The following is a 23,623-nucleotide window of genomic DNA, read 5'->3' on the forward strand; positions in this document are numbered from 1 at the left end:
GATCTAGTAGAAAGCATCTGGTGCTCTTTAAGACTGTTTGCAGATGATGCTGTTGTCTGTAATAAAATAGTAATGTCAGAATAGGTGACACTTTGCAGAATGACCTGCAGGGGCACTTGTTTGACCAATTCTGGAGTGTTGTTAATTGCTAAGGGATCGTTACCAGGTAGGACTGATAGAAGATAGAGAGAAGACCCAACAAAGATGAGTGTGTTTAGTCATCAGATCATTTAGTTGGGGTGAGAGCTGTACCAAGACACTAGACAAACTCCATTGGAAGTCATTACAAGAGGCATTCTGCATCTCAGAGAGGGTACTATTGTAACAATATTATGAAAACAAAAGTTGCCACCCACCATATAGCAGAGAACACACACACACACACACACACTCACTCTCTCTCTCTCTCTCTCTCTCTCTCTCTCTCTCTCTCTCTCTCTCTCTCTCTCTCAACTCATAAACACAGACTGCAGTCTGTCAACTGTGGCTACATTTGTCTGAGATTGCAGTCGTGTGTGTTTATTTGTGTGTGTGTGTGTGTGTGTGTGTGTGGTCTATTTTTGACGAAGGCCTTGCTGGCCGAAAACTTTATTTGTGACAGTCTTTTTGTCATGGTTATCTGCAACGCAGCATCTCCGCTAAATGGGAAATGGCAACTCGAAGAGTCAAACAATGCATTACTTCCTCCCACATACATCGCTTTTAAGGATGTCAAGAGAAAATTCGAGAAATTAGAGCCAATACAGAGGCTTACTAACAATCTTTCTTCACACATGCCATTCACTAATGGGACAGGGTGTGGGGGATCAGTTAGTGGTACCAGAAGTACCCCCTCCCTCCACACACTATTTGGTGGCCTGTGGAGTATGATGTAGATGTATATGAATCATTATTAGTAGTGCGACTACTTACCACACTGCCTGGCAGTTAAGAAAGTCTAAGACAGTTGTGATGAGCAAGATCTGAAGATTAAGAGACCCTAAAACATATAATGGATGTGCTAATATCTGTTGTGCTTATTGGAGGGTGAAACGAGACAAATTATTTGCCAGGATCATTGCCAAAGAAAATAATAAGAAACAAGTCATTTAATTGTGCATTAATTTTCTCAGTTTGTCTGAATGTCATCAGCTTTCTCCAAAGGTGATGAAAAGCTTGTAACTTTTTTCTGTGGTATTCTAACACGTGAACAGTGACAGAGTTCCTCATTTGCAACCCAGGTGGAAAATCAGTACAGTTGCTCATAAACAAATAAAATATTTACTTGTGTTCTGAATCAAGTAATGGCTTTTGAAGGAGATGTATTTGGCCTTTGAATGTTGCCTTTACCTGAAAAGCAGCATTAATGTGTGTATACAATATCCATATGTATGAGAACTTTTATTACAAACCTGTTAAAGTTTGTAAATTGATAGAATTTAATGTTACTTCCTGTGGTGTTTCACAAAACTGTCAATTTTTAAGCAGAGCATTAGATTTTTGTAGTCACAAGTACATAGTTTCTCACATGTCCCTTGTGCTAGTGCCGCAAGTCAAATGTTACGTGATTGGTCGAGGAAGGTCGATACTGTATCGTGCACTTCGGCGTATTGGGAAATCTTGAGCCTATTTGAACTTCAGCATTGTTTGCTATGCCCTACCCTTTGGGATTGTTCAAAATAAAACACCTGTAAACGCAAGACAATCCTATATTAAACTAGTAAGCAATGTAAAAATTTTGACCTCAGTAGCAACTTCGTAATCTGCGAATAGAAGACGAGCCTGTATTTTTAGAATGACAAATCTGGGAAAAAAACCTCATCTTACAGTCAATATAATGGAAGGAAACATTCCACGTGGGAAAAATTATATATAAAAACAAAGATGAGGTGACTTACCGAACAAAAGCGCTGGCAGGTCGATAGACACACAAACAAACACAAACATACACACAAAATTCAAGCTTTCGCAACAAGCTGTTGCCTCATCAGGAAAGAGGGAAGGAGAGGGGAAGACGAAAGGAAGTGGGTTTTAAGGGAGAGGGTAAGGAGTCATTCCAATCCCGGGAGCGGAAAGACTTACCTTAGGGGGAAAAAAGGACAGGTATACACTCGCACACACGCACATATCCATCCACACAAGCAGACATATTTAAAGACATATTTAAAGTCTTTAAATATGTCTGCTTGTGTGGATGGATATGTGCGTGTGTGCGAGTGTATACCTGTCCTTTTTTCCCCCTAAGGTAAGTCTTTCCGCTCCCGGGATTGGAATGACTCCTTACCCTCTCCCTTAAAACCCACTTCCTTTCGTCTTCCCCTCTCCTTCCCTCTTTCCTGATGAGGCAACAGCTTGTTGCGAAAGCTTGAATTTTGTGTGTATGTTTGTGTTTGTTTGTGTGTCTATCGACCTGCCAGCGCTTTTGTTCGGTAAGTCACCTCATCTTCATCTTACAGTCAGGTAAATACAGTATATTTTCTCAAGCAGAAGCCTGCATCTATAGAAAATATTGCAGAAATGGTGGGCATTGTGAAGAATTTTTGTGGTCATCTACCAAAAGCATTTCAGTTTGAAGGTGGACAAAAATGTAATAAAGTCGAAGTTAAAGATTTGATGAAATTAAAGGGAATACGACTCATCACAAATCCTTAGATTCCAGAACAGATGTGCTGAGCATAGCAAAGTAACTGTTGAGGAACTAGCTTCAACCATGCTGCTAGCCCTGGTGTGCTTAAGCTTTTGTGGGCAGAAGTGATAAACACTGGTACAAATCATGTGAATGGCAGAACACCTTGTGAGCCATTCACTGGAAAGATGCTTAGCTAAATAAACTACATATTTTCAGGGCAAAGTGTTTTGTTCATATTCCAAAGGAAAAGCGAAATCTGTGGGACTCAAAAGGAAAGTGAGGAATCTTTTTTTGTTATTCTGTTGGCACTGATGAATTTAGATTGTAGACTGACTCAGAAAAATGATTATTCAGATTAATAATGTTGTTTTTGAACCTGAGAAAACTGGAATGACTATGGTATTAATCCAACATGAAATAGGCTGTGAACAATTATTCAGTTCAAATGTCAACTTCGAAGAGGCTGCAAGTGTGTTTAAAGAACCTGCAGAAGCAAGTTCCAGTGGATAAGGATTAGGCAATAGGCAACAACCAGAGCGTCTTATTGAAATGATGCTGGCTGAAATAAATTAACCTAAGAGTTATACAGAGCGTGAACATTCTGTAGACCATGAACACTGGAGAAGAGAAACGGAGGAAGAAGTGACAGCATTAGAGGAAAGTGCTGTATGGACTCTGGAACCTATGCCACCAGATCGTAAGCTTGTTACAAACTGTTGGGTTTATAGAATTTAGTGCAAAGCTGATAGTAAAATTGATCACTGTAAAGCAAGGCTAATTGTTTGTGGATTTGTCAACAAGTAGGTATTGACTATAATAAAACATTTATTCCTGTTGATACAATACAATTAGAGCAATTCTGAGTGTTGCAGCACAGTTCGATGTAAAATCTGCTTCTCTGAAAGGCTTGTTAAAAGAAGAGATATATAAATAATTTGACAGTTCAGAGGTTTCTTTTACCAGGACTCAGATTGGCTGGCTGCTTTTCAAGGAGTTCCTTGTGTGTGTGTGTGTGTGTGTGTGTGTGGGGGGGGGGGGGGGGGATGGCTATGTACATAAAAAATAGTATTCCATTTGAGTCCACAGACCTATCATGGCACTGCACTGAACATACATTTGAATGCTGTGCAGGGGCAGTTGAATTTAGTGAAACTAAACTTCTAATTGTTGCTGTTCATACATCCCCTAACTCTGACTTCAGGGCGTTTCTGCTCAAGCTAGAGTGGATTCTTGATTCACTTTGTAGGAAGTACCAGAAATCTGGTGACTTTAATATAAATTTTGTGTATGATGGTGCAAGATAAAGGATGCTGGAAAAACTCCTAAACTCATATGATCTGATGCAGACTGCATTTTTTCCAACTAGGGTCAGGGGAACATTAGCACAGCCATAGACAATATTTTTATTTGTTCTTCATTACTAGATAGGCATTCCGTTAGTAAAAGTGTGAATGGCCTTTCAGACCATGATGCACAAATTTTAACACTAAAAGGCATTTGTACTCAAACAAATGTCACATGTAATTACAAACTACATAGGAAAGTTAATCCAACAGCAGTAGAGAGTTTTTCAAACTTTGTCAAGGAACAAGAGTGGCAGGATGTTTATAGTGCCGATAACATAGATGATAAATATAATGCTTTTCTTAACACGTTTCTCATGCTCTTTGAGAGTTGCTTTCCTTTAGAACATTCTGAACGGGGTACTAGCAGTAATAGGCTGCCTGGGTGGCTGACTAGTGGGATAAGGTTATCATGTAGAACAAAGCATGTATTATATCAAAATGTTAGAAGTTGTCACAATCAAGCTACAGTAGCTCATTACAAACAGTATTGTAAGGTGCTTAAAAATGTTGTTAGGAAGGCAAAGAGTATGTGGTATGCAAATAGAAAGCTAATTCACAGGATAACATTAAAACCATATGGTCAGTTATGAAGGAAGTGTCTAGTCAGCATCACAAGGCTGATGATTTAAAGTCAGTTTTCAGTAAAAATATTTTTGTTACTGATAAATCGGATGTATGTATAGTATTTAACAGTCACTTTCTGATTGTTGCTGGTGAATTAAATAAAAACTTAGTTTCTACAGGGAATCATATAACTCTCTTTGAAAATGTCTTTCCAAGACTGATTTCCGAAATACTCCTCTGTGATACTTACAAGGGCGAAATTGAGTCAATAACTAAATCACTGAAGGCATGATGGGAGTATGTAGCAGAATATTAAAATACTGTGCTGCACATTTTAGCCCTGTTCTTGGCCATATTTGTAATTTTTTTCTTAAGTCTTGGTCACTTCCCTGAACGATTTAAGTACTCAGCACTAAAATGCTTTATAAAAAGAGAGAAAGGGATAATGTAGACCTATTTCTATGCCCTCAGTGTTTGATAAAGTTATTGAAAAGGCTGTTTATGTAAGGATAATTGATCACTTTATATCACACAATTTGCTACCTAATGTACAGTTCGGCTTTATAAGTCATTTAACGACTGAGAATGCTATATTCTCTTTTCTCTGTGAGGTACTGGATAGGTTAAATGAAAGGTTTCAAATGCTGGGCATATTTTTTGATTTTACTAAGGTGTTTGATTGTGTTGATCACAAAATATTGCTCCAGAAGCTGGACCATTATAGAATACAGGGAGTAGCTCACTATTGATTCATCTCTTACTTTAGCAACAGGCAACAAAAGGTCTTTATTCACAATGTTGAGAATGGCTGTGATGTGGGGTCTGAGTGGGGTATGGTCATGTGGGGGGGGTGCCTCAGGGATCAATGTTGGGGCAACTCCTGTTCCTTATTTATATAAATGATATACCCTCTAGTATTACGGGTAACTCTATAATATTTCTGTTTGCTGATGACACTAGCTTGGTAGTAGGGGAGAGTGGGGCACTCTGAACCACGGGGCACAATGAATCAGGTAGCATAATTTCAGTATAAAGTGGTAAATTATTTTTTCCTCTGTGCATATGTTGTCAGTACTGCTCTATTGACTGCCATTTGTTTCCTGCAGGATCTAGTTTCCACCATCAGTCTTATATTGGCGATATGTTAGTTTCGCTGTAGTGAAGTAATTTTTTGAGACATAGACTGAATTTTATTCAATCCTTTGTCACCAAATTTTAGAGAAAGTAAGTCGTTATAACAATATCAGTACTGTATTTTAATGATATAGATCTTCAAATATTAACAATGTTAATACATAACCTCACATGAGCTTCGTTTGAAACATGTACTGTTGGGGCACATTGAACCAAGTGCTCCCGGGGCACAATGAGCCATGGTTCATTGGCTTCGTTCTCTTATGAAGGATGAAGTTTAATTGCAACTGATACACTGGAGAAAGATTTGTTGCAAACCACGAAACATCCCAATGAAAAGGTCAACCAGAAGCTTTATGAGCAGGAATCAGATGACGACATTAGTGAGGTGCATTATGAAGAGAGCGATGCCAATGTGGATGTGTCTGGTGTGTCTGAGTACAACTTTGAAGACTTGGACAAATTATCAGAAACAGATGATTTCGTTTTGACCAAAACACCGGTTTACTATGTGGGGAAGATTTTAAAACTGAAGGATGATGCAGCAGAATATCAGGTATCATTTTTGAGAAAAAGGGAAAAACTGGGAGGGAAGTTTTATTTTCCTCAGGTAAAGGATGAAGCTTTCGTTCCAGCTAGCAACATACCTGCTAATGATGGTGTGACAAAAATCATATTTCAAATTTGGAATCAGCTTCGAGTTCATTGATGTTTGGTAATTCCAAAATAAGTTACATTATTGTGTGCCTACAGATTTAATTATATGATTCACACATGGAATATATGTAAACATTATGTTTAAAGTACATTTACACTTACTTTGTATGCTAAATAGGTTTTTTCAGTGAACGTGTTTAAAGTGGTTCACTGTACCCCACATGTGGGGCACAATGAACCATTTACCAAATTTTCTTCAAAGGCATGCAGCTAAAAAACAATTAATGACAATGTAATCATATAAGGCCATTTGATACTTGAATGATTAAACTGTAACATCTGTAAATCACAACTCTGTAATAAAATTATTGGATGAGTAACACGGAGAAATATTTTTTATGGTTCGATGTGCCCCACTCTCCCCTAAAGCATGTTGTATGCAATGTTGGCTCAGTTTCAAATAGTGCAGTCCCTGACATAAGTTCATGGCTTGTAGAAAATAAACTAATGCTAAATCACAGTAAGACTCAGTTTTTACAGTTTTTAACGCAATTCAACAAAACCTGACATTTTAATTTCACAGAATGGGCATAAGATTAGTGAAATGGAACAGTTCAAATTTCTAGGTGTTCAGATAGATGGTAAACTGTTGTGGGAAGCCCATGTTTAGGATCTTCTTCAAAGACTTAATGCTGCCATTTTTGTTATTTGAACGGTATCTGGAGTGAGTCTACTTTGCTTATTTTCATTCGCTTATGTCGTATGGTATTATATTCTGGGGTAAATCTTCCCATTCTAGAAGGATATTTTTGGCTCGGAAATGGGTGGTTCGGGCAGTAAGTGGTGCAATTCCATGAACCTCTTGTCGGCCCCTGTTCACGAGTCTGGGTATTTTGACATTGGCCTCTCAATACATATATTCCTTACTGACATTTCTTGTTAACAATATTAGCTTATTCCCAAGAATAGGCAGCTTTCACTCTGTTAATAATTGACAGAAATCAAACCTGCACTGGGATCAGAATTTCTTAACTCTTGTGCAGAAAGGTCTGCAGTATACTGCTGCATCCATTTTCAGTAAGCTACCTCTCGAATTCAGAAATGTTAGCAGTAATGTGCTTTCAAATCGAAACTGAATAGTTTCCTCATGGGTCACTCCTTCTATTCTGTCGAGGAGTTCCTTGAAAAAGTAAGCTGATTCTTGTTGTATTGTTGATTGGTTTTACTTAAACTCATTGATTGACTTTTTTTGGGTTCATAAACCTTTTATTTTTATATGTTATTACTTTTATGTTGTAATTTCATGTAGTGACACATTCCATGACCTTGGAGATTTGCTCCTCAATTTAGTCCCACAAAATTTGACATGTAAATGAAATAAAATAAACGTGGAGCACCTCGAGGGATTTAGTGATATGGCTGATTGGGTGTACAGGATTCAGAAAAGTTTGTGGGCTAAAACGATCTCAAAGGTGCTGGAACCAACAGTTCAGAGACGTCCTAACAAATCACGGGCTTGGGGAAAGTAAGGCTGATTCATGCCTGTTCTATGGAGATTATTACAACAAGAAGTTGGCGGTAGTTATGTAAATTGTTGATGGATCTATATCTGCAAGTAAGGAGATGGACATTGACGTTTCCCTAAGGGAAATTGATGAGGAATTTAAGATTACTGTTGGGGCAATGTGATACTTCTTAAATAATAATAACTACATCTGCATCTACATGGTTACTCTGCAATTCACACTTAAGTGCCTGGTACAGGGTTCATCGAACCATTATCACACTACTTCTCTACCATTCCAAACTTGAATGGTGCGTGGGAAAAAGGAACACCTAAGTCTTACCGTTCGAGCTCCGATTTCTCTTATTTTATTATGATGGTCATTTCTCCGTACATAGGTGGCTGTCAACAAAATATTTTCACATTCGGAAGAGAAAGTTGGTGATTGAAGTTTTGAGCAATATCTGCTACCAGATGAGTTGGTCAGTAATAAATCAACTAATGCTCCATATTAAGAAGCAGTTAGCTGTCTTATACATTTAGGTATTGATACATGGTCTGATGTAGCATTTGTAGTGAGCTGTGTGTAAGATTTTTTAGAGAATCCTCAAGAAAATCACTGGTCTTTGGTAAAAAGGGTTCTAAAGTATATAAAAGATTTAGTGTCGTAGGGTTAGCCATGCAAGCAGAATACTGGATATATGTATTGATGCTGATTATGCCTGTGATCCAGCAACTTTACGCTTGATTAATGAAGTGACTGCAATATTGTATGGGGAAGTGGTTAGCTGGGCTAGTAAGTGCAACAGTGCATATTACTGCCAGCAACATATGGCTGCCAGGGAAGGGCAAGAGGAGGGAGATGGCTATCTAAGCTCCATGAAGAAATTTCATTACTGGAAAGTGTTCCTGTCGTCTTGTTAATAATGCAAGTGTAATTACACTGGGCAAAAATCCTGAATTTAACAAGCATGCACTACATCTGTGGGAAAATTCAAGAGGGCCAGCTAGCTATTGAGAATGTATGAGGGAATAAGCAAGCTGCAGATATTCTCATCAAATCAGTGCCACGTCTGGCTTGAATATTTAAAGTAATTAATCGGAATTTGTAGCAAAGTAAATAATTAGAGTAAATGTTGAAGTGAAATGTTTTGTTTGCAGTGTAACTTGTCTGTCTTTTTGTTGCCACCCTAAAATATGGGTCATTTTGTAGCAACTACATTGTGTGTGCACTTTATATTGTGCCCTCATTTTTCTTGAAGTTTCTGCAATATGGAATGGATGACGTGTGCATGCCTCAGTTATATCATAACTGTTACCTTTACTAAAATGGATCAGTTGTATATGGATAAGGGTGAAATCTGTAATTGCCTTATGAATTTTAGAAATAACAGAATTTGCTGCTTCAGTTATGCATAATAGCAAAATTTGTTTCAACAAGATGCTTTTCAGCAGCATGATGGGATCACCAGATTACGACTATTGTACATTATCTCGTAAGGTTTGTGCATATGCAGCAAGTGTAAGATATTGTATTATTGTTTGTGACAGTGAGGTTATATGGCAAGATTCTACCTTGAAATTTACAGTGGATTGCAATCTAATAATATTTTTTACACGTAAAATGGCATATATGTTTCGAAGTAACGTATATCTTTCTTGTAGAGTGACTGTATATTCCAAGTTTTCGCAGATAATCACCATACAAAACAATAACACTGCCTACAGTTCCTCAGGGCTATGTTAAAACTAGAGTGATAAATGGTAGTACTAGAAAGATATTCATGTTGAGAACAGGTATTATTAAACTTGGTGTAATTCAAGACAACTAATTGCGGAGACTGAATTTTTCTGTTAACATCTACTTCCCTGTCTTCCCTTTGTTAGTTTGTTGTCCCTTTTTCATTCTGTATTGCTGCATCCTTCTGTCTTTCATTTCTTCTTTCGCATTTTTTAAATCTCTTTTGTCTTCATTGTATGCAACTTATTTACTTTAGTGGCCAAAAAGCCATTGGAAAAAAAGTTAATTGCTTTTTCTTGCTGATCATCCCTGTATCTAATAAGAATATGCTGCCACTCAGATTTAGGCCTAGTTATATTTGTGGCAATAATTGTGTTTTCTATTTTATTGTATGTTTTAGGTGATTACTGGACCTGTAATGGTTGCTGGTGATCACAAATTTCACCCAGAATGCTTTTGCTGTACATCATGTGGAAGTTTCATTGGCGATGGAGAGTCATATGCACTTGTGGAGCGCTCCAAGCTCTATTGGTGAGTCGTTCTGTGAGCTAGACTTTATTATAGCTAATACAATGGACACTTGCGACATCCTCCCCCCCCCCCCCCCCTTTCTCTCTCTCTCTCTCTCTCTCTCTCTCTCTCTCTCTCACACACACACACACACACACACACACACACACACACACACACACACACACACACCCCGTATCAGTTTGACAAAAGTATACTATTTATGGATTAATTAGTGTAGTCATGAAAGCTCATTTTGCTAGTCAGTTTGCTCTTGGGCTAACATTCCCACTAAAAATGAAAGAGGAAGCCGCCTGGTAGAGCTTTGCACAGAGCACAACTTAATCATAGCTAACACTTGGTTTAAGAATAATGATAGAAGGTTGTATACATGGAAGAACCCAGGAGATACTAAAAGGTATCAGATAGATTATATAATAGTAAGACAGAGATTTAGGAACCAGGTTTTAAATTGTAAGACATTTCCAGGGGCAGATGTGGACTCTGATCACAATCTGTTGGTTATGACCTGTAGATTAAAACTGAAGAAACTGCAAAAAGGTGGGAATTTAAGGAGATGGGACCTGGATAAACTGACTAAACCAGAGGTTGAACAGAGTTTCAGGGATAGCATAAGGGAACAATTGACAGGAATGGGGGAAAGAAATACAGTAGAAGACGAATGGGTAGCTCTCAGGGATGAAGTAGTGAAGGCAGCAGAGGATCAAGTAGGTAAAAAGACAAGGGCTATTAGAAATCCTTGAAGCAGGCAAAAAGGAATACAAACGTCTCAAAAATGAGATCGACAGGAAGTGCAAAATGGCTAAGCAGGGATGGCTCGAGGACAAATGTAAGGATGTAGAGGCTTATCTCACTAGGGGTAAGATAGATATCGCCTACAGGAAAATTAAAGAGACCTTTGGAGAAAAGAGAGCCACTTGTATGAATATCAAGAGCTCAGATGGAAACCCAGTTCTAAGCAAAGAGGGGAAAGCAGAAATATGGAAGGAGTATATAGAGGGTCTATACAAGGGCGAAGTACTTCAGGACAATATTATGGAAATGGAAGAGGATGTAGATGAAGATGAAATGGGAGATACGTTACTGCGTGAAGAGTTTGACAGAGCGCTGAAAGACCTGAGTCGAAACAAGGCCCCGGGAGTAAACAACATTCCATTGGAACTACTGACGGCCTTGGGAGAGCCAGTCCTGACAAAACTCCACCATCTGGTGAGCAAGATGTAAGAGACCGGCGAAATACCCTCAGACTTTAAGAAGAATATAATATTTCCAATCCCAAAGAAAGCAGGTATTGACAGATGTGAAAATTACCGAACTATCAGTTTAATAAGTCACGGCTGGAAAATACTAACGTGAATTCTTTACAGACGAATGAAAAAACTGGTAGAAACCGACCTCGGGGAAGATCAGTTTGGATTCCGTAGAAATGTTGGAAGACGTGAGGCAATACTGACCTTACGACTTATCTTAGAAGAAAGATTAAGGAAAGGCAAACCTACGTTTCTAGCATTTGCAGACTTAGAGAAAGCTTTTGACAATGTTGACTGGAATACTCTCTTTCAAATTCTAAAGGTGGCAGGGGTAAAATACAGGGATCGAAAGGCTATTTACAATTTGTACAGAAACAAAGTGGCAGTTATAAGAGTCGAGGGGCATGATAGGGAAGCAGTGGTTGGGAAGGGAGTGAGACAGGGTTGTAGCCTATCCCCGATGTTATTCAATCTGTATATTGAGCAAGCAGTAAAGGAAACAAAAGAAAAATTTGGAGTAGGTATTAAAATCCAGGGAGAAGAAATAAAAACTTTGAGGTTCGCCGATGACATTGTAATTCTGTCAGAGACAGCAAAGGGCTTGGAACAGCAGTTGAACGGAATGGACAGTGTCTTGAAAGGAGGGTATAAGATGAACATCAACAAAAGCAAAACGAGGATAATGGAATGTAGTCTAATTAAGTCGGGTGATGCTGAGGGAATTAGATTAGGAAATGAGACACTTAAAGTAGTAAAGGAGTTTTGCTATTTGGGGAGCAAAATAACTGATGATGGTCGAAGTAGAGAGGATATAAAATGTAGACTGGCAATGGCAAGGAAAGTGTTTCTGAAGAAGAGAAATTTGTTAACATCGAGTATAGATTTAAGTGTCAGGAAGTCATTTTTGAAAGTATTTGTATGGAGTGTAGCCATGTATGGAAGTGAAACATGGAGAATAAATAGTTTGGACAAGAAGAGAATAGAAGCTTTCAAAATGTGGTGCTACAGAAGAATGTTTAAGATTAGGTGGGTTGATCACGTAACTAATGAGGAGGTATTGAATAGGATTGGGGAGAAGAGAAGTTTGTGGCACAACTTGACTAGAAGAAGGGATCAGTTGGTAGGACATGTCCTGAAGCATCAAGGGATCACCAATTTAGTATTGGAGGGCAGCGTGGAGGGTAAAAATCGTAGAGGGAGACCAAGAGATGAATACACTAAGCAGATTCAGAAGGATGTAGGTTGCAGTAGGTACTGGGAGATGAAGAAGCTTGCACAGGATAGATTGGCATGGAGAGCTGCATCAAACCAGTCTCAGGACTGAAGACCACAACAACAACAACATTTCTAAACAAGCCATTTTGATTTACCACGGTTTTTTCAAACCATATAGGATGTTCTGTTTACCTCTGTGACTGTCCTGCATAATTAATAAGTGACCTATTTCATAAAATAATGGTAAAATCTGTGTTAGGTAAGTCATTAATATGCTTTCATCATTGCCTAATTGCCGGCCGAAGTGGCTGAGCGGTTCTAGGCGCTAGTGTCTGGAGCTGCGCGACCGCTACGGTCGCAGGTTCGAATCCTGCCTCGGGCATGGCTGTGTGTGATGTCCTTAGGTTAGTTAGGTTTAAGTAGTTCTAAGTTCTAGGGGACTGATGACCTCAGATGTTAAGTCCCATAGTGCTCAGAGCCATCATTGCCTAATAAAAAACAATAAACCAGATCAAAAACAAATTAAGCTAATTATGGGGTGAGAGCGTGTGGTGTATAGTATAAATTTGTCAGGACACATCATTAACTTTTCGTTTTTGCTTGAATTGTGGTTTCCATTTTTATATTTCTATTTTCAGTGGTCAGTGCTACAAACGCCAGATGCAACCTCTTACAAAGACTGTTGGTGGTATGTCAAATACACGAAAACCGCATTCGATACGCCTGGTAGAGATACCACCTTTGAATGATGGACAGCGAAGTATTAAACTTAGTGCTGAAGGAGGTCGTGGTATTCCAGTTGTTCATTCTGAACCATATGGATGCCGTGGATTACGGATCTCAGAGTAAGAATCTTTTAACTTTGTCTTTGTTTAGTAGTGTTCATGTATGTAAATATGTACCACACATTTCAATATTTCCATCTCTTTTGTGATTGCAAATAAAAATGAATGAATTATAAGCTAACATTAAAAGTTTAGTCCAGCTTGTGCATGCTAAGATTCGTGGTAATCATTGTTTCTTAATATGCTGTTTCGTGAAGTGCCTTGATGCCATTTATATTTGGAGCAGAATTCAATGTTGTAAATATGTTTAGAGGTTGTGAAAATTGAATTTCTTTCAATGAATAAAATGTTAAAATAACTTGTGAGAAAATCAGTGGATTTGCACCTGGCTGCATTCCTGTAGGTTGTTTGTATAGTGGCTATTACTTGCTGTTACGACCATGTTTCCCATGGGAAATTATACAGTTGCAATATGTGGTGACATGTGACACTTTGATTTGTGATCGAGTCATAGCTTTGCAGGGAAACTGTGGCTAAGTGTTTATTTTTATTGAAGCTATGCAGTAAGGATCAAATACAGTAATAAGGGACAAAAAGCTGTTGCTCTTAAATGTTGAAAGGTCCTTTAATGTGATCAAATTTTTTAGAACAATTTTCGAAACAAAGTTTCTTTCTTTACCAGAATGTAATGTAATTCTTAGTTGGTTTTGAACACTTTAATTTGATTTTGTACATTTTTACATTTATATTTTGTCAGATGTCTGAATTCAAAAGAAAGTTCACTGAAATTTTGTGGTGCTGTTGATAGAAGATAGTCGTGATTCCAGTTAAATTATTAATGCCATTTGTCGGCATAATATTTAGGTAACTGGTTTGGTAATCAGCTATTGCTGTCGGTGTCTGATGTGTGTAACATTCAGACTCCAACCAAGTAGACAAATTGATGTGGGATAGTAGTTAAGGTGGTAGAAACGTCAGTTTGGAGGATGGCAGGTTAAAACCCTGTCTGCCCACGCAGACTTTAATTTTTGATGGTTTTCTTAAATAATGTAAGGCAAATACTGAGATGGTTTCTTAGAAAAATGACAGCAGACTTTCCTTAGCCATTCATAGCGTGTGCCCCATTGCTGTTGACCTAGTCATCGATAGTACGTTTTCCTCTGAAGCTGTGGGGTATTGTTCACAACATGCTGCCATCTACATGAGACTCAGATTCCTAATGCTGGCCATGCACCTTTTATTTGCATTATCTCTCTTTGTTACGGTAATTTATGTATAGCATCTTCATCTGCATCGGCACTCTGCAAACTGCCATACTGTGTACAGCACTCACAATGTACAACTCCTTTGTTGTTATATCTTACCTACACCGTAATGAGCTGTGGTGTTACATTTCTGTACTGATTAAACAGAGGTGAAACTTGCAGCTCTTAATGAAATCATTTTTAGCACTTCGGTTAATTGAACTTTACCATGGTGCTACTGTCTCCTAGTTTGAAAGTAGAATATTGGCATTGAATTTATTTCTTTTTGTGAAATATTAGATGCAATAATGTTCATTGCATGCTCGTGACAAAATGATTTGCTGTAAATATCAATAAAGCTGATTTTTTTTTTTTTTTTTTTTAAAAAAAAGTACTAATTATTTTTGTTGAAAATGGGAAGTTTATTGCCATTTGAGGCCTCAGTACTATTGAATGTCGTTTTCAAATACAAGTGTCTACCATTATCCGTGAGCAAACTGTGCCACCTTGAAAGATTTGTTGTACTGGAACACAGGTAGCAAAGTTAAACAGTACTGACATGACATTGCTGTAAAGATCTTCAGTTATAAATAAATGGTGCAGTTGGAGGAATACTGCAGACAGCACTGTGTTCTCAATGGGTCAAAGTTCTAGTGTCAATATGGGATTTGGTTGCCGTGTTGCTTGCAAGACCAGGAGAAGGTACATTGTGGCTTGTGTATTTTTCTTTTGAATAAATGTAAATAGTTCATCTTGTGTATCCTGCTCTGGCAGAAGTTTTACACCAAATTATTATTATTTATTTATTTATCCTACATGTCCGAGATATACAGAGTCTGTCCCAAAAGTTCCTGGAATGAATTTTTAAAAATCATTTATTCAGTATTGGTTCAGTCTTTCCAGAGTATTCTCCCCGTACTGTGATGCACTGTTGCCAGTGCTTCACCCATTCTTTGAAGTCGTCCTGAAAGTTGTCAATGAGAACCTCCTTCAGTGCAATTGTTGAAGCTGCTTTTACAATCTCCAGGATTCTTTTGACCTTTGGGAATAAAAAAGTCTGCTGATGCCAGATCGGGGCTTTACGGAGGCTGGAGCAGTGCTGCCACACACATTTTGGCCAGTAGCTCGGAGGCAGTGAGCATGCTGTGACTGGATGTGTTGTCATGGTGTAGATCCAGTTGTCAAGAATTTCTTTTCAGCCACTTCGATCCTTGTTGTGCAATAGTTAGAGCGCTTCACAGTAAAACTCCTTGTTGACTGTTTGTCCTTGCGACATGATTTCACAGTGAATCTCACATTTTCTGTCAAAAAACACAGTGAGCATTGCCTTGTTTTGTGATTTGCTCATCCTTGTATTTTTCAGGTAAGGAGACTCCTTGGTGTGCCACTTGATACTATAATGCTTTGTTTCGGGATTGTACTGAAAAATCCACATCTCATCCCCTGTGGTTACAGTATCCAAATATTAGGAGTCTGTTTCATAGGACTTGAGAAATTCCTGGCACTTCAATAAATGCTGCACCTCTCACTCATCAGGATTTTGGTTCCGTTTTCATGTAGAGTTTCCTTGTTTGAAGATTCTAGTTAAGATGTGGTGAAAGATTGATTTGGGTATTCCACACTCCTCTGCAATCATCTGAACCATTAATAGTTGGTCCTTGTCCACAACTTGCAAGTTTTGGACAGGGTCACCCTTCTAGTGATGTTGCCTGGCATACTGAGTGGTCATTGTTTATGGACACCCAGCCTTCCCGGAACCTTTTGTGCCACATGAAAGTTTGGTTTTGTTTCAGTGCCTCATCACTGTAGGCTTTCCGAAGCATTTCAAGCATCTCTGCCCCATTTTTTCCCCAGTTTCACACAGGACTTGATTGCATAAAGGTGCTCCAAAATCTGGTCCATTTTTTGCTCGACAAGAGTGCAGTAGATATTTATGAGTGTAGCATGACCCGACCTCAACAACTGCCCACAGGTGACTGACACTTCTCTCGTTTCGAAGCTTCGATCCCCACCAACTTCTCCCCAGAAGCTCTAGCTGGCCACACAGTGTTGTCACCTATCAAAAATCTTACCATGAACTTTTGGGACAGACCCTGTACAACAATGTGAGATACAAATTTGAAACTGTGAGTTGTACAGTATTGTTAAATTTCTTGGCTTATGTGCGATAACACACTAATAACTGAACACTGCACTGTGCGTAAGACGAGATTTGCAGTTAAAAATTTGAAACACACAATCATAATAGCATAACTCGGACCAGTTATGTACCGTTCCATTATACTTACATTCAGACATACTGTAGTGCAGTCACACTGAAAACTAAAAGTACAAGAAATGTTTGAAAAAATTGGGTTCTAAGCAGTCAACAACAGAAAAGTGTGTGCAAGAATGACATTTTTTTTTTCTTTATTCCTAAATGCATTTCTACTTTCCAAAACTGTTAGGGGTAATTAATTGTAAAAGCACACTTCCTTTATTTCTTGCATTGAGTAAACTTTTGGTGGATCTTTTACTATTCAGGTGAATGTCTAAACTAGAATGAGTATTATGATCAGAATAGACTTATTGATTTCCAGCAAATGCATATTCTTATTAACAAAAGTCACAGTTTCTAAGACGTAAATGCAGGGAACAGGCGAAATTTTCAGTTCCCTGAAAATTGGGTTAGTGGAGGTACGTGGAGACATATGCTTCATCCTTGAGAGCTTTCTTTCTATCACAAAAATTTTACCAACCAGCTCTCACAAATAGGATCCCGTATGGAGAAAACCCTGAGTAAAGTAAAGCAAAATAAACTGTTGTTAGGACTGAGTGAGCACTATTTCTTTACTAGCATTTCTCTGTGATTATTGCATTGTAAGTTATTGTGTATCAAAGACCGAAGACATTTGATCTCATTAACTTGCTCTGTTGTTTCATCATCAATTAGTATGGGCTTCACGTAGGTAGGACGATATTTGGAGGCACTGAAAAGCATATGAGCAGTTTTGATTTTTTAAAATATTATTTTGGCTTGTGCATCCAGAAAATTAGCCTGTTGATAGATCCTGATATTACTTCCTTTACGATCTGAAGAGATGGATTTTGGAGGAGATTTGTGTCATCTACAAACAATACAGGTAAGACAGGTCATTGATAAATAAGAGGAAAAGTAAGGGCCCAAGAACTGAACGTTGAGGGGCACCAAAACTGATGATAATTTCGTTGTATATAACTTTGTACATTGTTTGTTGGAGAATCAACCACCCGCCTGCTATTAGTGAGGTATGACTGAAACCACATATTGCAAGTGCTCCAGTTTTTCAAGCAGCCAAAAGTGATGAAGTCAAATGCTTTAGTCAGTTGTACGAAATGATCGGACACAATATTTATCATTAAAAGCATGCAGAACTTTTTCAGTAAAAGAAAATAAAGCTTTATTTAAGAAACCTCTTTTTGCAAAAACTAAACTGATATTTGTGAGCAGACAGTACTTATCAAGGAATGAAATTACGCTACAATACATTACTTTTTTTAGAATCTTTGATACGACAGACAGAAAGGAGATGGGTTCATAATTGTTAATACCTTATGTCCCCCCCCCCCTTTTTTTTAAACTCAGGAATAACTTTAGCAATAATGATTTTATAGCAAAATTTTTCAGTAAAAAATCAGACATGCTGCAACATTATATGAATATGAGTCTGTATTATTTTATCATTGTTGTTGTTGTTATTATTATTATTATTATTATTGTTATTTTAGTGAATTTTACAACATTGGTTGTTGTCTGCTGTTCTTATTAAAAGTATGTTGAAATAGCTTTTTGTACTATTGAGATCAGATGTATAATATTTGTATAATTAGTGTAAATACTATGGTAAGAATTTACCCATGTTTTAGTGTTCAGTTTCATAAATATCCCCTTTATATTAGTTTAAATATGTTTCAAAATATAAGGTAGTAAATATAGAACTGAGTCACTCTTAGAACATTACCTTACTATGGCTTCTCTTACATTAATATTTATCGTAGTAACTGTGTGTCTACAAATGGAAGAAGGCATTCTCAAGGTCTGCTGTTGAAGACTGACAGCAACAACAGTAGCGCCTGCTTTGATAAAGGTGTTGTCTGAGATAAGGATTTGTTTGTTTTTTGAAGGTATGAGTGAAAGGTGATGACCAGAGGTCAGAACAGTATGACTCATGTTCTCAGATAAGGACTATCTTGTGGTCATTCAGTGTACAGCAGTGTGAACTTGTGTTTTGCAGGATACTGAGTATAGTTCATGGCAAAGTTGGCAAGTTGGCTGTATCACTTCTTGAGGCAGCCTTTAGATTATGCTGCCATCTATCACGTTATAGGTACTGTTGTTCATATACAAATGTGTGATGCATGTTCCTGCTTTGATCTAGTTGAATGCCAATAGTGTCATGTCTTTGCATTGGGAATTTAGTTGTCACAAATTGCATAGTAATACTGCTCTTGAAGGTACAGTTAGTTAATTCTATATTGAAGTTAAGTATCTCATGATACAAGGAATAATTGGGAGCATAATATCTTTAAGCCATTGCTTGTGGTATGTGTGTCATATAGCAGCAGCTTTATCACAGGAAAAACCTTAAAAATAGACAAATTACCAACAGCAATAATAGACTTTAAAGATTTTGTTAAAAAATGAAATAAAATGCTGAATCAGTAACAGCATGAAAAGGATTATGAACAAATGACTAAATGGACTGGACATATTGCATGTTTAATAATAAAGAAAACTTTTTAAGTGATTTAATGATAATTTTTAAAGATTAGATAGGCTGCCATTTTAGAACAGGTCCTTTGTCTGCTTTGGAGGGTCATGCTCAGCAAATGATGATACAAATATTCTGACTAAAGAATATAGTTTACTGTGAACAGTTTTTCTCATATCCTTCTCTCAGAGAACAAATGGCTGCACAAGAGTTCAATTGTTCATTGCACCAGAAAATTTGCATGTTCATTATTCTGATATCGTTGCACTTTGGTGGCATATTGAGCAAGTATTTACTTCTTAGTGTTTGCACAATAATGTATTTTACCCTTTTGTGCATGCCTTTGCATGTGTTTGGGGTCTGATGATTTGTCCTTTACTAAGATGTTTATCTTATTTAATTCTTTAAATTATTGATATTATCCATAAGCACATATATTGGTGGGAAAACCAAACACATGTTGTAAAATAATGTGTCCTGCTTCTAATGACACCTTATGATGTACATTTAATGAAATTTGTAAACTACAGACTGCATGTTATGAAAGTTATATACTTAAGAGTTTCCTTTCTTGTCTTATGCACAGTATTTGTAAAACTGATGTGTGAATGACCCCTGGGGAATTACAGTAACCGTTGAAGTTGTGTAGCTCAGATTGATAGCAAGAACAGAATAGGATATTTCTATGATTTTTATAAGATGAAAACTGCAAAAGACAAAAATTGTTTTAACAGTATTTAACAGAAATTTCTCTTTTTCTTTAAATTTCATTGTAACTTTCCATGTTGTCAGCAAGAACATAAGATGAGTTTGTTATTTTGCTGAAATTTGTTAGTAATGAGATAAAAAAACTAATGGGTTCCACTTGTTAACTGAAAAATCCAGGTCTTCTTTTCACTAGTGAAGAAATTATCAATAAAATATCAAGGTAGAAGCCCATTGAAGCCCATGTCTCTCAATGTTAAAGTTGTTGAAGGAAATAGAAGTTGAACTAAATAATTCTTGTGACAATAATTATAATCGGTAATTTGTGTTCAGAAGTTTGAGTGAAGTTAGTGTCAAACATCTTTTCTCTAAGTTTGATCAATTTCTTATAGTCAGATTTTATGAGGTAGTAGACACAGTTATGTTGTCAAAGTATTAAGTTTCCAGAATCACACTGTATGCATACTGCAGATAAGTCAGTGGAGAAACTTTAGGTGCTGATTTGTGTTCCTTGTTATGTAAATTAACAATGGCGACAATCAGTTATTGATAGTAGTACTCAATTGGGTAGATAAAAAAATCTACTCATGAAGCAGTGGCAGAACACACACATAAAAGACTGTTGTGATTAGCAAGCTATCGGAGCTCCGAAAGTTTGCCAGTCACAACAGTGTCTTGTGTGTGTTCTGCCGCCACTTGGTTAGATTTTTTATCCAACCAATTAAATAATTTTATTATGTAAATTCAATTTTATGTCTTTAAAGTTCCATGTTATAAGCCAGACTTGCAAACATGTGAATGTCTGATGCACAAAATGCAGTTTGTAAAGTAAGACTGTTCTAATGGTTAAAAACTGTCTCTTATTTGAATTCAACTCAGATTTACCACAGATAATGTATGAGCTTCAAAGTTAGATAAAAATCAGTAAAATGATAATTTGCATTGAAAAACAGGATTAGTTAAACATCACATTTGATTTTAAATTTGTCTTTCATTATTAGAAAACCCTACTTCTTTCCTTTTACTTTACTTTAGGAACTTCTTTAAACCTCAAGGGTTAAGTGCAGTCTAACGCGTGAATCTTTTTCTTACTGTTTGAGACTGATAAGCATTACATGCCCGTTGCCTGTAGTGTTCTGTGAATGTTTAGTATACTGTTCTTATTTTCTTGAGTTTCGTTTTGACTCTTTACACATTCAGTTTTCAAAATAAAATGTTCCTTTTGTGCATCCACTATTAATATTAATTAAATGAAGCTGCACAACATAGGTGGAATTTGCTGTTGTGAGTAAGTTAGAGGTAGGTAATTAGTGTAGCTAAAATTAGTGGATGCAGTAGTTAGGAGATGAAGTAGATACAAAATTTAACACTTCAAAACCAAACATAATCAAAACAATTCAGGAATTAGGACAGTTATGGCTCGAGTTGGAAAAGTGCTTCATATTAACTGCATATTTAATACTGCAAAGGTTCATCCAGTAAAAGTAATGTTTTTCTCCTCCTTAACTATCCAACTGAGCAAATTTTTCTGCTCCTTGTGACCTCACTGTCAAAAGTGTATAAATTCTAATCTTCCTTCCTTCCTTCCTTCCTTCTGTAGGTTTTACAAAGGAAGGGTGTATATCGGGTGTTTCTGATTCACTGTTGGATAAATACCTCTTCCAAATGCTATATGTCTCAAACTGCTAATACAATCTAGCCATAAACCATCCATTCAAGATATGTTGGAAATTTATTTTTAAATATGACACTGAATTTCCCTAAATGAACTCGACAAAAATTTTAGTTCTGTAATACTGTCAGCTCATTCAGCAATTCTCATTACTACTCATTATGGTCTTCCTTGTACACTACTGTGTATCATTATTGTGTTACTACAGTGCGTTTTCAGTACAACTCTCGCACGTACTCCAGCTACTTCAATCATTCTTTATTACACTAGTTCATTTGAGGAGAACAAAACAGATCTCAACCACAAATTTAATGTGCTGTAGGAAAAAATAGGTTATATATACTCTTTCATGAGTCTCATGATAAAGGAAAAAATTTCCCATTGTTGCGGGGAGTAGTTTTGCTGAAATAAAGTCAGTTGTCCGACTTACAAACTCTCCTCAGTGGTAAATAAGGATACGTTATTACTTTCATATTTTTGCGTTCAATAGCTGCATTTTTTCCTATTCACTTCAATTCCAATCAATTTCAAAGTCACAAGGCTTCATCTTAAGGCATAAATGATGGATGTCCAATACTGCCACAGATAAATCATCTCAACAAGAGACAGCATCCATCTATCAACAGGTATGGCCATATGTGTTTATAGCTCCCTCATGTTCACATCTCACCACCTCATCTCAGACTGCTTCAAAATACATGAACTCTAAGCATCCATAAGGTTCGCAGGAGAGCTTCTGTAAAGGTTGGAAGGTAGGAGACGAGGTACTGGCAGAAGTAAAGCTGCGAGGACGGGGTGTGAGTCGTGCTTGGGTAGCTCAGTTGGTAGAGCACTTGCCCGCGAAAGGCAAAGGTCCCGAGTTCGAGTCTCGGTCTGGCACACAGTTTTAATCTGCCAGGAAGTTTCATCCATAAGACCTGTTCACAGTTTGGATATAAACGAAGGATCCTCCTGTTATCAGTAGGTCATTTCTCTTCTATGAAATGCAACACACTCTGTAAGTTATTTAGTTAGTTTCAGTAAAACCCCAAATTAACTAATCGGCTTTCAACTGTACTCAATAACTCTACTTTCCTTGTAACGGTACTGGCAGACGCGTTGAAAGAATCTGAAATATATTTCCATTGGCTTAGGTCATGTGATCTGATGTCACCGTCACTGAGTCTCCAAAGTGTAAAATATGTAGTTGTTTGGTTAACGAAGTGTCGAAATTGTGAATTTTACTTTTGTAGAGTTATGGCCTAAAAATAAAGAAAGCTTGCTGCTCATCTGCAATGTCGATGACACTCTTAACAAAAATCCCTCTGACATGGCGAAGAAATATGGTTTAGTGCCACCTGTTACAAAATTAGGAAATGTTCTTAAGGGGAGTTGGAATGCCCTATCTCGCCAATGTTAAATTTGCTAACTTTGTGTACCTTTTTCTTTGGAACTATTATCTTCAGAACTTTGAAATTCTGGCAGAGGTTTTCAGCATATATTGTGAGCCCACTGAACTAGAACCAATGTTTTCTTTTTGTTGGTATAGTATTTATGAATTTTTTACCATTAAGCCATTTTTTATTGGAAAAAGTATAACATAAACTTCCCTAGTTCAGAGAATAAGCCAGTTCTTGTCATGATTCTAGTTCAGTGGCCTCTTTGAACTGTTTTGCAGCATTTCTGAAAATTTGAATGTTGTTGGTTGAGTGGTTTATGAGATAAAGGTACATGTAACACTAAAAATGTCAAATGCCAGAAAATGCGATTAAAGTAATTTATTATGAAAATTCACAAATACCTTTTATTCTATTATCAAAAGTGTCCAGCAGAGTAATCAGGGTCATCTTCTAGTTCTTCTTCTTCACCTAGAAGCTTTCTTCTCCTTGCTGCCCTTGCTTTTTTTGTATTAAATTCAGCTGCATACTGAGCCTTCCTTACTCGCACGCTGTCCAGAA

General features: G+C 37.2%; 1 protein-coding gene across 1 annotated transcript in view; it reads left to right on the plus strand.

Annotated features, from left to right (window-relative positions):
- The window catches only part of LOC126419162 (LIM domain kinase 1), a 173,613-nt gene that overhangs the window by 61,154 nt on the left and 88,836 nt on the right, over positions 1-23,623 (plus strand). The window contains exons 4-6 of the mRNA XM_050086287.1: positions 9,955-10,085; positions 13,189-13,395; positions 18,833-18,925. Of these exons, the coding sequence (XP_049942244.1) occupies positions 9,955-10,085; positions 13,189-13,395; positions 18,833-18,925 (431 nt within the window). The remainder of the gene's footprint in view (positions 1-9,954; positions 10,086-13,188; positions 13,396-18,832; positions 18,926-23,623) is intronic.

Source organism: Schistocerca serialis, chromosome 9 (genome assembly GCF_023864345.2).
Source record: "Schistocerca serialis cubense isolate TAMUIC-IGC-003099 chromosome 9, iqSchSeri2.2, whole genome shotgun sequence".
Taxonomy (NCBI): Eukaryota; Metazoa; Arthropoda; class Insecta; order Orthoptera; family Acrididae; genus Schistocerca; species Schistocerca serialis.